Consider the following 16,230-nt stretch of genomic DNA (forward strand, 5'->3'; position numbering starts at 1 on the left):
ATGCTCATGGATATTGATAGTGACGACATCATGCAAGTTGAAGAAGAAAACTGCTGCCTTCAAGTGATACATATCAAGCGAAGCCATTTGTCTACGGCGTTGCAGCGGTGCATTCAAAGACGCCACCACTGAGCTATGAATCAATCTCTTTTTCGGGGGTTTTTGCAAAGAAAAAAACAAAAACATGACGGCTCAGATAGAAAACAATGTTTCCATTTCTGTTAAGTGAAATTCTTTCTTTAAAGAAATGGAGATCTTCCTTTTTGAATTTGTGAAACTGTACCTCATCATCTGATATTTTGTTCTTCAGCACGTGACACATATCAATCCATCCATCAATCCATCCATCAATCCATCCATCAATCCATAACGTTTGTGCCGCAGCTACAAGCAGCTGCTCTGAGTTTTTTACTTAGACAAGAAAATGTTATCATTCAATCATTTAGGAAAGACATAATTACACTGACAAATATTAAATAATGAGTTTACTTTACAGATTATTGGAGATATAGCTTGTAAGAAGAGCATTGGGACTTCAAAATGGGTAAAAGAAAATGAAACATTGTGTGGGTTTGTGATGTAAAGACCAGCACAGTGACAGGGCAGCGGTGAGCGGCTCGCCTTTGTCCCAGGAGAGAGACAGTGATGCTAAATTGCCTTGTCTCCTTTCCTTGCTCTCTCTTTTTCTCTCTACACCATTCCCTCTCTTTTTATTTCTCTCCCTCTCTCTTTATCTCCCTCACTGTGAGAGGCTAACATCTTAATCATAATTGTGTCTCGAACCATAAACACTCATACGCTTGGCTGTGGAAGCAGCCTTGGGGGAAGTAATGGTGCTGAATAATAACAATAACTTTATTTGAAGAGCACTTCTGCAAGAACTTTTCACAGCTTATTTGTGTTTACATGCAATGAAGAAGGATGAGGCAGCACTTCAACTACAATAACAATCCCTTTTTTAAAAAAAGCATTTTGAGAGATTTTAGAATGTTGTAAAACAGTTTTTGCTAATTTCTTGGAACCACAATTAAACCATAACCGAGCACGGACTATTTTAGCTTCAGTCTCATATAACATGAGCGCTGGTTTTAATAGTGATTTACTGCCACAGTCTTAAATGTCACTTTAGAGAACATCACACACTGAGACTCTTTAATATTGTAAGATAAATTCATGGGTGCTGCTTTTAATGGGACAAGCGGAGTACATAGATGTTGTTACTGAGAGCCAGAAATAATTCAGTCAGGAACTTTCTACTTGTTTGAGACTAGACACATAGGGTTAGTGACTCTATACTATCCTAGGTTGAAGTACATGGTGATGTAGCTCATTGGAGTTTCTCCAGCAGATCTCAGGAGAGACAAGAGAGTGAGTCAGAGTGAGACGGTGGACAGATGAAGTCCAAGACGTGCCTGCTGAACTAATGCTGCACCTTCTAATCCAACCCCACGACAAACTCTTGAGTAAAAGAAAACCATGATGTAGTTTGATTCAGTTCAGCCTGTGGAATTATAAAGAATGCAACAGTCCTACAACCAAATGCACAATATGTCTTCTTCTGTCATAGTCTGTTATTTTCCCAACGATGCTATACCAACACAGAGAGGAGTTACTCTATACAACCTTCATGTTTCACCGTCTACCCTTTAAATCCTAGTTAACACACTTTGATTATGCAGCTGCACCACTTTTGGTTTCAAACTGATGAACACTGACATCTGAGAACTAATAGCTTGCTGAACAAAATTCAGAACACAAAAAAAAAAGAATCTATATTTATGGACATGGTGAAGAGGAAAATATAACGTTGTTCTTGAATTTAAAGGTTGCTGTGCAGCAGCTGCCTCTGCAGTGCAATGTTAATGTCAAGTCTGTATTTTATTTTGGTTTGTATAAATGAAATTGACTAAAGTGTCAGATGGCTTCACAATCTGTAAAGAATAACCTCTGTCCTTACAGCGTTAATTCAAAGAAAGAAAAAAAACATGCTACCCGTGTGAAACGAGAAGTCAACGATGTGTGACGTAGTGTCTGTCCTCAGGAACAGCACTGCTGAAGCTGTTTTAACACAAACCACTTTGTTTTCCTAAACCTAACCGAGTAGGTTTGTTGCCTCAACCTAACTAGGTAGTGCAGTTGCCCAAACTTAAGTTGTCTCCTGTGAAGACTGAAGTTTCCTTTCAAAATACTGTTTACATGTAACGAGTGGAAATTGACCCGTGTTGCTAGACTTTCGCGGTAAAAAGCTAAATAAGGAATACACAAACAATACATACATTCATTTCTGCAATAATCTAAAATCAAATTGAACAATCCCATCGGCTATTTGTTGAGGGAACCAGCGTGATGCCAACTATGAAATATGTGATCCTGCAGCAGTAGGTACATATAGATATAATGAGTTTAAGTGCAAACATGTTTGATTTACAGTAAAAAGAGGCATAAGTTGTTTTCTGGTTTCCATAGTATGTCAAAGGTTTAGGCGGCAGGAAGGCTATTTCCATGTTATACTGGAGTACAATGAAACTAATGGCTTACTGAGAGGTAGGAAATATTTGCTCTATAAGCTATATCTGTGTCTAATTCTACGTAGACCCTTGATATAGATTCATACACGTTGCATTGTATATACAGTACAAGCTCTTTTTACCTTCCTGATGTACGTCCTGTGCTGAAATGTGTTGGTTGAGTAGAGAGCAGACCCCTCCAGTAGGTCAACTGGTGTTTCAACGTTATTTTTAGCAATCATGTAAGTGGTTCAGACATGTAAAAGCTCCAGGATGCCGCTGTATCATAACTAAAACCACATTTGCATGCAGTTGCAGGACGAGGGACAGTTCTGCGCTGTGCTGTTAGATTAAAGTACTGTTGGCACAAACAATTATTTCCAGTTGAGAAGTATTTGGTTTAGTGCCTCGGCCGCGGTCCTTCCTCGGTGTTCCCTTAGTATTACACGGGGATTGATGGTGATCCAGAAAATATCAGACAACTTCTACGGGATCTCTCTGCCTATTGGACGAGTCTGTGGGGGTTTTCAGAGGAAGCTTGTGGATTTTCTGTGGCTCAACCAGATGGCACACAACTTTGTTTTCCAAAACCACAGTAAATAAATATTAATCCCACAGCCAAGAGCAGCTTCCTGGAAGCAAAACCTTGGAAGCACGTCTGTTTTCTTTTGAGCTCAGCAGGGGTGTCTACCAAGCAACAACAATCTCTCTGGCTTTAAATCAGTATATCTGTATACCCACAATCCCTCAGTGGAGAACATATTTGCAAATGAGGCTCATTCGATCATCGTCATTGTTTGATGTATTTTTTAAGACAGAAAAGCTAAAAGATCATAACTTTTATTCTTAGACATTTTGTCCATCCAATTCCAGTGATCATTATAAAACAAGCATTCAGGCTACACCCATAATAATCAACTCTCCTTTCAACTGTCTGTCCAGTGAAGACTGAGCTGCTCTCTGTATGATCCACAGGGGCCGCAAAAGTCCCAGGTTTACGGTTTGTCAGTCGGTTTAGTTACTTGATCAATTCCAAGTTTGTTGGGCAATTTGAATCTCTAAAAATTAAATGACTGCATTTTCTAATTAAAGTTGTGCTTAATAAAACAATCACAAGCTAATTGACACAGAAACAAGCTAAGGCAAGATCATTTCATTCCAGCGCTCTGGATGCTATGTAGGTTGGTTTAATGTAGTCATAATCTTGCTTGACATGGTGCTTTGCCTCTCCAGGTTGTGCAGAAGCTCTTCTTTTGTTCCTTTCTGACCCGCCTTCCAACAAGAAGTTTAATTAACTAATCAGCACAACACCCATTTCGGTGTAACTTTGCAGAACGATAAATCCAGCCTGAGGGAACTTTCAGATAACAAGCTGCTACCGATGCATCTGCTGCCAAAGGATGCTGGAGTTCTACTTTTTGAATTGGTTGGTGCTCGCAGGGTGCAACCGTGCAGCCGCGTCTACCCGCCAGCCCTGCAGCGAACACCGCAGGCTGCTGCACCTGCTCTAGTATCGTCGCAACAAAGGAAAGCGTTTGCAATATGACACAATCAAATAGCAAGTTTAAATAACTAAAATCATAAGCACATTGTTGGCCCGGACTGGATGATTCAATTTACAATCTGATGTTTCTCCAAGATCGTTTTTTTAAATTGATACGAATGTTCACTGCGGATGAAAAGCCAACTATTGTCAACTGAGGCGGCAAATAGCCCTCTGCTGCCTTTGGTAAGCGCTCCCCTTTGGCCAATTGAGTGTCTCTGACTAAGAGCTGACTATCAACGTACATCATTCGAAATAGAGAGCGTACTCTCCGACGAAAGAACTGACCTGAGAAGTGTCTGAAATTGTTTTACGATCTTTCCGTTAAGACACACTATAGTATCCTCAACATAGAATATTCTCTAAATTAAGTCGTAACAAAATATGTAATCCAATGAATTTAGAATCAGGACAACTTGTAGAAGACACAGGACACGGTTGCACTACGCAGCGCTGCACAGCACCGATTTAATCTTGAACTGTTTAGTTTCCAACTGTCTGCTATCAGTGGCAGCGAAGTAAGACTTGTAAAATTACAGGCGGACGCTCAATTCACAAACTGAAGAAAGAGTCTGAGGGGACAGTCTCAAAAGCATCGACCAATATTGATTGGTCGATGCTTTCCCTGCGACTGCTGCATGAAAGCACAATTTATCTATTTTTCAAGTGACCAATTTTCAAGGGACCTATTTTTGAAGAGCACAAGTGGCCACAAATAAAGAACTCCCTGACCCTGCAGTGCTGCACAGAAACAGGGGAGGAGGAACTCAGTACATGACGAAGGTACTAAGATAGTTTGCAGCAGGGTTGGGCATTCGTGGTCAAATCGTGGTTGCTTTACATCGTCAGTAGACGATCTGATTGCTACGGTGGGGCAGGGTAGGAGGGGCTACAGTATGCACGTCAGCTGCAAGCCAGTGAAATGCCCGCATGGACGATTTAGTCTCACAACGTCCAAGAAAAATCTTGTATTTGGGGACGTTATTGACAGGAGCCTTGAAATAATCAAACATATAAGCTTGCTGCAAGCAACACAGTTAAAGTCACGAGAATTCATGTTTAGAAATGAGTGTGAACACTGTATTAAGCTAAAAAAAAGAAATATATCAAAAATAGGAAAGCTTTATGTTCCATTCAACATTACTATCTTATCAATAGTATCACAATCCAAACCATGAGTTGTGTTGAGGAGGCAGGTGGAGAACAGAGATGTGGGTTGTCAGATCTGACACGATCCGATCCCCAATTTGCAGAAAAGTGCAGGAAAAAAGAAGCTTAAATATTAAATATAGATATTGAAGGAAATAATTAGGTTTTGACTAGTTAAATAACTATTCACGAAATATATGTATACATTTTATAACCGAGAATAAAAAGAGGAAGAGCGCAGTTTGAGTCTTTGGCTCCGACGGCTTGAAAGAAGCAGTGGCGGCGTAAACAGGGTCCGTCGGGATCTCAGGATATCTTAAGACGATGGTGAGATACTGGAGTTGTCTGGAGATTTTACCTCCCTGGGTGACCGTCGTTTGAAGTTTCAGTTTAGTTCTAACACTTAGCTGAAACCGGGTTGAGGACTATGATATTTTGACATGGGATTGGTAGTGTGAGGATTTGTCTGCTTACTTTGAAGCTGTGGAGTGCGAGAGGATTTAGTCAATCTCAACACCCAGAGACTGGAAATGCGTTACCTGTTCTACTTCCTATCGTGTTAACTCACACACAGGATCGGACGGTGTTTCATCCTCCCGTGTGTACTGTACACCATTTGTATGGCTGGCATTTAACACGAGGAAGCTTTCTTAAAGCTTTTACATATAAATGAATGTCTGTTACATTCAAGCCCCTTGCCAAACAAGTTCACATCATGCTGATGAAGCCTATTGAAGCCAGGGGAAAACTCTCTGTGTTTCTCACTGTGGCGTCTGCTGTTTGTTGTGACATCCCAGCATTGGCGTACCTCAAGTGACGGGTATTACAGTAGAGGAATGATTAAAGTCCAAAAAAAGGAAGCGATCGATGGCGAGGAGGTGTAGTTTTTCCTTGAGAGAAGGGACGAAGGGCAGACATGGATGTGGCAGTATTTGACAAGTTCAGAGTGAGACCGGGTGATGCTGACAGATGGGCCCTACTTCAGGGACTTGTGATGAGATTCAACTCATGGTACAACATGTGCACCTGAAGCTAGAACTAGGTCAACGTCCATGATGCCCAACTATCCTAGTCTGCGTATCATGACTTTTCATGTAACATATAGTTGAATTTTGGTCAAAACCTCTTTGCATAAATTACCTCAGCCGTCAATTCACGAGTTGACTGATGGCGATTTTGACTTCAAACATGGTTTCCGGTAAACATCTGCGGCATTTACCGCAAGCATCATCATTATATGTTCTCTGCTGCAGTTGTCCATCTTCTCTGATGCCTCAACATTCATTTGTATGCACGGCTGTGCGTTGTTAGGGAGTCTAGGACTATTTAGAACACCAATCTTTATGGTAAGTGCCAATCGGTCATACGCTGTACTCTCTTAGGGATGTGATAGAGTTGAAAAAGAAAAAGAAAAGGACAGATATAGATACAGAGAGAGAAAAACAGAGAAATGAGAGTCACAAGTGGAAGAGACGGAGGGAGATGCACTGAAAGAGAGAAATAACTTGCAGAATAAAAACAAAAGGGATGGAGAGGAGAGGAGAGAGCACTTTAGAGGAGAAACCATGAGACAAAATGAAAGAGACAAAGAGGGAGATATAAAGATACAAATAGAGGAGAGAAATAGATATCTGTATGTTTCAGAGAAACGTGGAGAAACAAAGAGACCATGACCTTCAAGCAGAAAGAACTTAGTCTGGATTAAATGCTGGAAACACCAGCAATGGAAACATGGAAAGGGTGTATTCAACAACAAACAGCATCTTCCCCTAAACTGAAGTAATGTTGTTGCCAAAAACCTAACCACATGATGGACGTTACCCCGGTCTGGAGTCGGCTGACCGTCTCAACATCATCACCTAGCAATATCAGTACGAGCAGCTATGGAGAAAACAAGGACTTTATGATAGCAGTGGGGTGTGGCCTCATGGCCACCAAGAACAGGAGGGAGACGTTTCAGAGAAATCGCATCAACAAGAATGGCGTGCACGGGTTGTCACAGCGACCATGATCTTTGACCTCCAAAATGTCATCAGTTCATCCATGAGTCTTAGTGGACGTTTGTGCCAAAGTCCCTCAAGGCTTCACTGAGATAATCGGTTCACAAGAATGGGACAGACAGACGGACATAATGCCTCCAGCCACGGCTATCTTTCTAAAATCTGCAGGTTGGATCAGAGGTTCATGAGCACTGAAAACATGAAAACAAGACAGAAATACGCAGAACAAATCATCACAAACATCACCCGTCTGAGAGGATAAACTACCCCCCAAACAACAGTTGTTTGCTCCTAATTGGTGCTAAAACATGACAACCACCTCGCCAATTAACACAACACTGGAAATCCCTCTTTAAACTAAACCGTTGCTGCGATCAGCCCCACAGTCATGTAAGCAGCACATTAAAGTCAAAATGCCTGAAATGTTTACTTTTCAGAAAGGTTCCCCGTCATCAGACGCTGTTGTCCGTATACAGGATGTTTGGACCTCAACATGATCATTTTCTCTGCAGCAGCCCACTTATCTACAGAAATAAAGAGGTGCACCAACAGACGAGATGAGTGAACTTTGAGCTCTTAGAGCTCCTGTTTTTCTTGTCAGCAGGAAGTGAGACTGGAAGAGGAGACGTCAGAGGAAGTGGAAGCCGACTGGCTCAGAAATGAGTGAGCAGCAACCTCGTATTTTAGGTTTCAACATGTTTACATGCTTTAATCTAAAAAAAACCTCTTTATTTTCCTCATAATGTCTGTCAGACTAAACCTGTATTTGCCGTCTGTCTGAAGCGCTCCGTTATTTAGATATTTTAATGGAACTTAGTTGCTAGCCATGTTTACTTCCTCGCATACACTGCAACCGGAAACAAACTGGGACACATTTGATGTTTACGTCTTATATTTGTGACGTCACAATCGTACGTAAAAAAACGCCGGCTCATTTGAGGGCAGAAGTTCTGAATATGGGCCGTGTGTACGTCTCCATAGATTCAACGTTTCGATACTTTCACGGTATTCATACAGCACTTAGACCTGCTTTGTAATAAAGGGACCTTTCACATCACCAAAATCAGTGCTTACTGTTTATTAGTAATAATACATGTTACTAATGAATTGAAACATTTATGCTCATGTATTGACAGTAAATCTTTCACTCACAATATTCCGGTTGAGTAAAGCATAGAGGGTTTTATTTTTTAAAGCAAAAGTTCTCAAATGTTGAATTCTACATCTCAACCCTGACTTCAACCGGCAGCACAGGCCCCATTTCCATCAAACACACATCAGCAGCCAATCAGACCTTTTCACTTCTTGTTATTTGTCTCATGAACAACGTTTTTTGTCGGGAGAGTGAAAAAAAAAAAAAGAAGTTGTTTGCAAACATTAAACTTTCAAGTTTTAACATATTGGAGCGCCTCAATAATGAGGACGGGAGGGGCCGACGGGGGCCTTTTAGAGAGATTCTGTGTTGTCAAATACATGATTTCAGTGTTTCACATTTGCGGTTCCAATCACAGAACTCACACTGCGCACAATCAGCAAGGTAATAAAATAGGTATTTATGTAAATGTGAAATCAACGTTTACTGTGACGCATTCACACAGAGACTTGCGGGGACTTAAACCGGCGTTCCTCCGGTTCCCCCGAGGACTGTGCTACTGCCGCCCCCTGCCTTATTAACCTGGAAATAAAACAGATGAAGCCCCCTTGGAACACACTGAATGACTGTGTTATATTTTAAACAGAAATGAGGAAAAAGTGCCAAAAAAAGCATCTATTTACTCCCTTTTGTATTTTACTTTTGGAGGCCTCGCTGTACGTTTGAAACCAGAAACACTGATTGACAAGCGGAATCTAATTATATTTGTCTCTCGGTCTGGCCGAGGTCTGAGGAGGCTGTAATGATCTGAAAAGACAGCAGGCTCTGCCAGTCTGTCACAGTGAGAACGTTCCCTCGTAATTGACCCGCCCGATGGCTGGATCACACTTTAAAAGAAAATAAATGCTAAGAGGACTGTAATGGATGGACCCCCAGGTGTATAATGTGGTAAAAGATAGCACACTGATGTAAATGTTTCATGTTTTTACACACAAAGGCTCTGCCAATGTTCTATGAGGTGAGAAATGAATTCATCTTGTGTTTGAAGGCCTTTACACACTGGGGGTGTAACAAATAAACAATACGAAGACGACAAATAGTCACCTGCAAGTATTATATATGTAGGGCTTTAATTGTGAAACAGGATCTTCTTCGCTGCCTTTGTCAAGACTGAAAGCAGTAATAAAGTTTTGCCATCTTGGTTCTGACAACAGAGCCTCTGTGGTGTTCTTTTATAACCATAAGCACAACTAGACCCGGTTCACACAATACGATTGCTTGATGTCTTTATCCTCGAACAAATTAACCTCATTTCATCACCTCATAATATTCACGTTTGTGCGAAAGTATTCGTGATAAAAACTGTTTGTAAAAATGCAACAACAAGCTCTTTCTTGAGTTAGATGAGAGTATGTACCCTTGTATCTGTACGGACAATAAATAGTCCAATACACATGTAGCTTCATATTCACCGTATAGACATGAGTAGTATCTTATCATCTCACTTACGGGACAAAAAAGCTGCATTGACTGTTTCTTTTCTTGCCAATTTCTGGCAATCAGTAAGTTGAATCAACAGTTCGACACAGTTTGAGAAGGCTGATCTCTGTGGCAACACTGCCATTCAGACCGTGTTTGTCTCTCCTCAACAAGCAAAGACGTCTGTCAATTTCCAGTAACACCGAAATGAATGATGAGTCATTCTTCACAATTTTCCAGACTTGGTTGGTTTTATGGTTGCAGAAAACTCAAGTATGAGTCCTCAAGGCAAGTTTCCAGCTGTTAAATATAGAGCTTTCTAAAGGCAGCCATACTGCTAAAAATATGTTCTGAAGGTTGAACGGTGTCTTTGATCAGAGTCACAGAGGGTTTGTTTCACAGCCAGAGGTGCTGCATTGAACTCTGCAGACAGCGATCGTATGGTTTGGCTCAATGTTTGTAGAAACAAACTGCAAAGTCTGTAATTTCTATTTCACTCCAACATCGTGTGCCTGCAATTCTCAAAGTCTGAGCAACTGAAAAACCGACGCTGTGCACTTAGCAAAGCTGACTAATGCTAATGCTAATGCTAATGTAGCGGGCAGAAGTCACCACAACAAGCTACATTCAAATAGTTCACGTGTGTTACATATTAATACCACTTAGTTACTAGTATAATAAATATTAAACATGATCATAAAAAAGGAGGCAGTACTCTTAAGCTGCAGCCTGCATAAGAACACCAGAATCATTAAACAGATACATAAAACAATAAGCCGGTAGTAGAGGTACAACCCACCATTTCTCATGGCTGTTTGAGCCTTTTTGGCTCGACACAACAACTATGCCTTCCTACATCCATTATAAAGTAACCGAGTCATAAGTACATCCCTATACATATTGGGGGCGTGATGAATAAATCACACAAAAATGCTAAATACTGGCCTGCAAATATTACATGTCTAGAGCTTTTATTGTGAAAGGTCGAGGTTGAAATGCCTAATGAAAGTTGTCATCTCGGTACGGACTCAGGAGCTTCTGCGTTGTTGTTTCATGAATATAGTTAACATAACCCTTTCAGCACAACTTGATTGGTTGATGAACTTAACCAAAGCTCAGAAAAATCTATCTTGTTCCAAAAAAACAAATATGTCGCAAAGAACGTGTGCATTCACCGCATGGAGAAAAAGTAAAAAAAACAGTGGTTAAAGTAAACGATGGGTTACTGGCAGCTGTATGTGACCTATTCTGGGGTGAAAACCCAGCCGTGAACACTAGCGTCATACACAAATGTCTGTGTGAGCACAAAGCAAGCTGTGCTTCAGAGATAAACCACAGTATTATCTCTGAGAAAGACAGTATAGCATTAGCTCTCAGGACGGGCACGTTCATGCTTCCACTGTGCCTTCTGTCTCTGTAGTACATCCACACTACGCGACACAGCTGGTGTGTGTTACACGATTAATGGAGAGAGCTAAAGCTTCTTTAATAAACAACCTAATTCTGATTTTAAGCAATATGTTGCTTTGGTTTGGAAAGCGTAAAAACACAGTATGATTCCTTTCTGTTCTCTTTCTCTCTCTCCTTCTTGGTAACTTCTGACACTCTCTTGCTCTCTTTAAAGTACCATTTCTTTTTTTTATCATGGCATATAAGAATTTAAAAAGCAAGCAGTTTTATAGAAATGATAATGATTAGAAATGTAAGGAAGTCTAACAATCCCAGCCTGGCTGGTCTCTGTCTCTGTCCCGTTCAGTGGAGCAGCTGGTTGGAAGCTAAATGTTGTTTAGAGGAGAACAAAAAGGCTGACTCTTTTGAAGTGCGGCTCTAATGGGCCAAACTGCTGCCGCAAAGATTTGGTGGAAAGTATAAATCCTCCAGACACTCAGCGAACAGCTGAGAGCTCTCAGGGTCTTTTGTTGTGCTGGAGTGGTCTCCTTTGTAGCTCAGCGGGTGGAAACACAGCCAGGGTTACAGCGTCACAGCGTCCTGACATCAACAAGTGTTAAAAACGTCATGGAAGGAGCAACAAATTAAAAGTTAGAAGTGATGCCTGCAGTCGCCACAGCTGATACCTGCATATTTTTGTAAAACCAAGGTGCTTTCTATCTTTTTTTTTTACTTCAAAAAAGAACGCCCTGTTGCGCATTTTGATTTGAACAGTTACAGTGTCGATATAAATCAATACAAAAGTGATGTGAAGCCGATCAAAGCAACGCCACTTCAGTCATAATTAAACAGTATTTCTCGTGCTAATTGGCTACATTATTATTAAGCAGCGCTTGCATAACGTACACTTCAAAGCGAAACATGAGGATATGATTCTTTTTTGTTAAATTGGTAAAGAAATGCGTTCAATTGGCTCCGGTTATCCTTTGTCTCCCTCATGAAGAACAGAATATTGAGTTATAACGTACTGGTCCGATGTGTGTACAGGTGATATTTGTGTTGCATTGATTTAAACACTAGACACTTGACGTCGTTCTCAGGCTGCAGACTTCAGATCTCCAGGGATTTACTGAACTGAAGGAGAAGCTCTTCAATATGTAGGAAGCAAAACGGAAGGTTGGAAATGCCAAAAGTGCTCGCATCCAGGCAAAACTAATATTTTTAAATAACACAATCTGTGGTATGGAGGCACAGCACTTTAAGTATTTCCTGTTTTTGTTTTTTTACTACTATCAGCAACTCATCTGAGGCTTCTTCACATTGTTCTCTTTGCATTCTACTCATGAAAGCATTTACTTATTCTTGTTCACTGTAAGGTTTGAATTTGTGGTCGACATAAAATCCAAGTAAAAATATTTTTTCACAGTCTGCTTCTTTGAAAATACGATTTCTTTTTTGTCAAAATTTGAATAATGAGCCTTGACTACAATCTGTGAAATTCACTTTAAACATGTTTAAAGTTCGGACTCCTGCGGGTATTTCAACTGTCTGCAAAAACAGCACAGCTTGTAAATATATGTTGATTCTATCCGAGTGAGTGTCGTCTTGCCTCTGGTTGGAGGCAGCGGTAGACAGACAGTTAAAAGCCCACGAAGAGACAGAGACAGAGAGCCGGGGCTGGGAGGTCAGCGCGTATTTGGAGCTCTGACTCTGTTCCCGATATAACTGTGCGTTGAGCGACAGCTGCTGTGTGTCCTGAAGCAGGTGGGCTGTGTTACATGCCTGAGTCACAGAGGGAGGGAATGGGCTCAGGCGTTTGCTGGTGGCAGAGGCTTCTTCAGACGAATGAAATCAATGTAGAAAACAAGGGCAGAGACTCAGAACGGCTGCTGGCTGTCGGTGAGACACAGCAGTTGCTGCTAATTTCCTTTCACCACCTCCTGCCAATCTTTGTTTCTCAGGGAAGAGAAGCTTCTGGTCGTACCAATTTCCCACAAAACTGGGAAAACACCAACTTCAAGTACTGATGTTGCGGGGAAAGGTGATGTTGTGATGGAACAGTACACAGCTTTGCCTGTTATGTGAGCTAGAAAAACTCACTTCTTTCTTCTAAATCAAACTTCAATTACGAGAACTCCTGTAGACATAAGCAACGTATCCTCACACAACAGTTCGTATGATGAAACCACTCGGTCAGGTTTAAGAAAAATATTGTTGTTTGTGTTAAAATAACTACGAACGTGACGTTACTGAAGTACGCAAGTTAGGCGACATATAGATCAACGTTGACTTCTCGTTTCACACGAGGAACAAACAGCGCTCTCCTGGGTGTGAGATCGCCGCTCGTTAGGAGTTCGGTGCTTCACCCAAAAGACGCCAGGAACTCCCTGCTTACACAGCGTGAAGTTCTGATTTGTAACTTTCAGCGAGAAGGAATGTTCGCTGAGCTTGAGATGCAAAAGTCTGCTGCGTGTCAATAAGTGTTATCAAGCGTGGGCAACTTCTGCCTCGTCACACTCACGGAGGTCTGCAGAAAATTGAAATAATGAGACCTTTGCAGAACCTGAGGCAGCAATTTTGAGTTTGAAAAGTCTTGTGGAAAAGGCAGCACTCATTGGCTTTCTGTCTGGATATAAACAAGTTCTCACTCGTGCAATCAGAAAAAAAAGGGGAAAAAAAGTAATTGAACTCCAGATCACACTTGTTTAAGCTATTAAAGCAAAGGCGGGTGCTCGAAAGTGCACAAACCAAAAGGATGCTGACCTCGGCAGGTTTTGCATTGTGGAATCAGACAGAAGCAGTGCATTAACATTCAGGCAAAGACAGAAATGATTGGATCATACTGCTGAAATGGATGCACAGTGGATTAGACTGCAGGAGTCCGTTGTGAATCCAAGCTGACCGCAGCCACGGTTCCAATCAAACATTTATCCAGAGCTAAACCCTACAGACCGACATAAATCACCACAATCTGCACTCAAGGATTCGGCTTGGAGTTGAATGATATGGCGTCTGCACGCAGAAACTACAAACACCATCAGTAACTTTGAAAAGAAAATGCAGAGTTACTTTCATCATTAGTCAGACCTTAAAGACTTGCAGATTTCATGCAAAGACTGCAACTTGAAATCAAGGACTTTTCTTGAGACTCGAGCTAGTGAAAAACCTCATTTCTTTCTTTTTGATCAGATAGTTTCTGATGGAAACAAATATTAAAAGTGCTTTTTCATTCAACCTGTTAAGATTTCAAATAAGGTATTGGGGGAAAAAAAGTGTTGTTTGGTATTGTCCTGAAATGCTCCAAATAACTTGGACATTACTTGAATTTTCCCCAAGAGATAAAACAACATATCATTTGACTTAGTGAGCTACACAGAGACTGGGTTTTAAAAACACCAACACACGCGCGCCCCTTCACCCCAGCTGAGCCAGCCACTCACCCCTCCCACCCAGAACAGACCCAGAGTCAGTGTTGAGGCATGCGCCTCCTCCTCCTCCTCCTCCTCCTCCTCCTCCTCTACAGTGGAACCCTGACAGTAGGCTGCAGTCTGTCCACACTCAGCTTCTTGTTACTTATTTATAGCAGCTTGTTCCCCAGCGGAACAAAGTAATTGAAACCAAATGTGTTGCCGGGACTGATATGGGGAAGTTGGGCGGTCGGCCCACCCGCCCCTCTCCTCCCTCTCTCTCTCTCTGTACACAAAGATTGTAGAAAGGGGGGGGGGGGGGGGGGGGGATTTAGTGCGAGCAGCCTTGGAAATCACTTTTCTTGCAATTTCATTTTCTGAACAAAAAAAGAAAAGACAGTTCCCGAGCTCCATTTCTTCCCAACTTCTCGCTTCACGACGAATAAATGAATTTAACTGCTTCAGTCTCGGGGGCTCTGGATTTGTAAAGTGGTTATAATGTTGTTTTTTTCCCCGGGCTGGTGAGCACAAAGTGGGAAAGAGAGAAAAAAAAAATGCTTGGAGAAACGAGCAAATTGCAAACTAAAAATAAAGAGTTGCAGCCTTAATTTGGTCAACTTTCTGAAGGAATCATTTTGCAGCACTCAGAGCTCTGCCCACCTCCGTCCCCGCCCACCACAGCCACACTTAATGAGCGCTCCAAACAAGGCAGTGAAACCAAACTTACCATGTTTCTTTCTCTTTTTTTCCTCCCCGTTTCCTCTTTATTCCTCTCTTTACTTCCTCTGTTTCTCTCAGTTCTGGGCTCCCGGTAAACTCTGCTCAGAGTCAGGCGTGTGTCCGGCAGATAGAAACAGGATCAAGTTACTGCTCAGAAGCTGCAGGAGGCCTTCACTGACCAAAGTCAAAGTCAGTTAGCCACCTCTTTCTTTCTTCCTCTCCCCTCCCCGCTGCCTTGCTCTCTTGTCAGCTTTTCCAATAACAAACTGCTCCCCGCCTCTTTTGGCCAAATCCCTGAGCTGTGAGCTGTTTCCTGGACGTGTGGTGGACTCCTGTGACCCGGCTGTCTCCCTGCTTTTTTTTTTTTTTTTTAAGGCTCTGCTGTGAATAGTCTTGTTGCTCCAGCCCTCCAGACTCTCTGAGTTGCAGCCCTGCCTTCCTGCCAGATTTAGAACCAGAGAGACATGTGGCCTTCTGGTTTGAAGTTTAAAGAGGCGGGACTTTGCCAATACGAGTGTTGTGTTGTCAGGACGACCCCCTCCTTCTCCAGCAGTCTGAGCCCTGCCCCTCCTCTGTTTCATGAGCCCCGACTATATGGGGGTGTGTTCGGATGCTTTCCCCCCCCATCTGTGTAGTAGTGTGTGAAGCAGAGTGTATCACATAAAGTCAAACAGCAACACTTGAGATGGAGGATTTGTTGTTGTTGTTTTCAGTGTGTTTGTAACGTGTCCAGTTGTGTGATTGAGTTGCGTGTTTGCAAATAAAAAAATGAAATGGAAAAATGTAATTTATTATAACTAAATATACTTTTTGAAATAAATTAGTCATTATTTATGATCATGTTTTTAATAAATGTTTAATTTATAAATATGGAAAAACTTAGTCGTGAGTTTGACATTTTGAAAGCATGGTTTGTATCAGACGTGTGTGTCAGTGTGTGTGT

The 16,230-nt window shown here is 41.6% G+C and overlaps 1 protein-coding gene across 1 annotated transcript in view; it reads right to left on the minus strand.

Annotated features, from left to right (window-relative positions):
- The window catches only part of sgcd (sarcoglycan, delta (dystrophin-associated glycoprotein)), a 115,822-nt gene extending 100,239 nt beyond the window's left edge, over positions 1-15,583 (minus strand). Inside the window, exon 1 of the mRNA XM_079171724.1 lies at positions 15,295-15,583. Within this exon, the coding sequence (XP_079027850.1) occupies positions 15,295-15,297 (3 nt within the window). The 5' untranslated portion in view covers positions 15,298-15,583. The remainder of the gene's footprint in view (positions 1-15,294) is intronic.
- Between the last annotated feature and the right edge of the window lie 647 nt (positions 15,584-16,230).

Source organism: Pholis gunnellus (genome assembly GCF_910591455.1).
Source record: "Pholis gunnellus genome assembly, chromosome: 13".
NCBI lineage: Eukaryota > Metazoa > Chordata > Actinopteri > Perciformes > Pholidae > Pholis > Pholis gunnellus.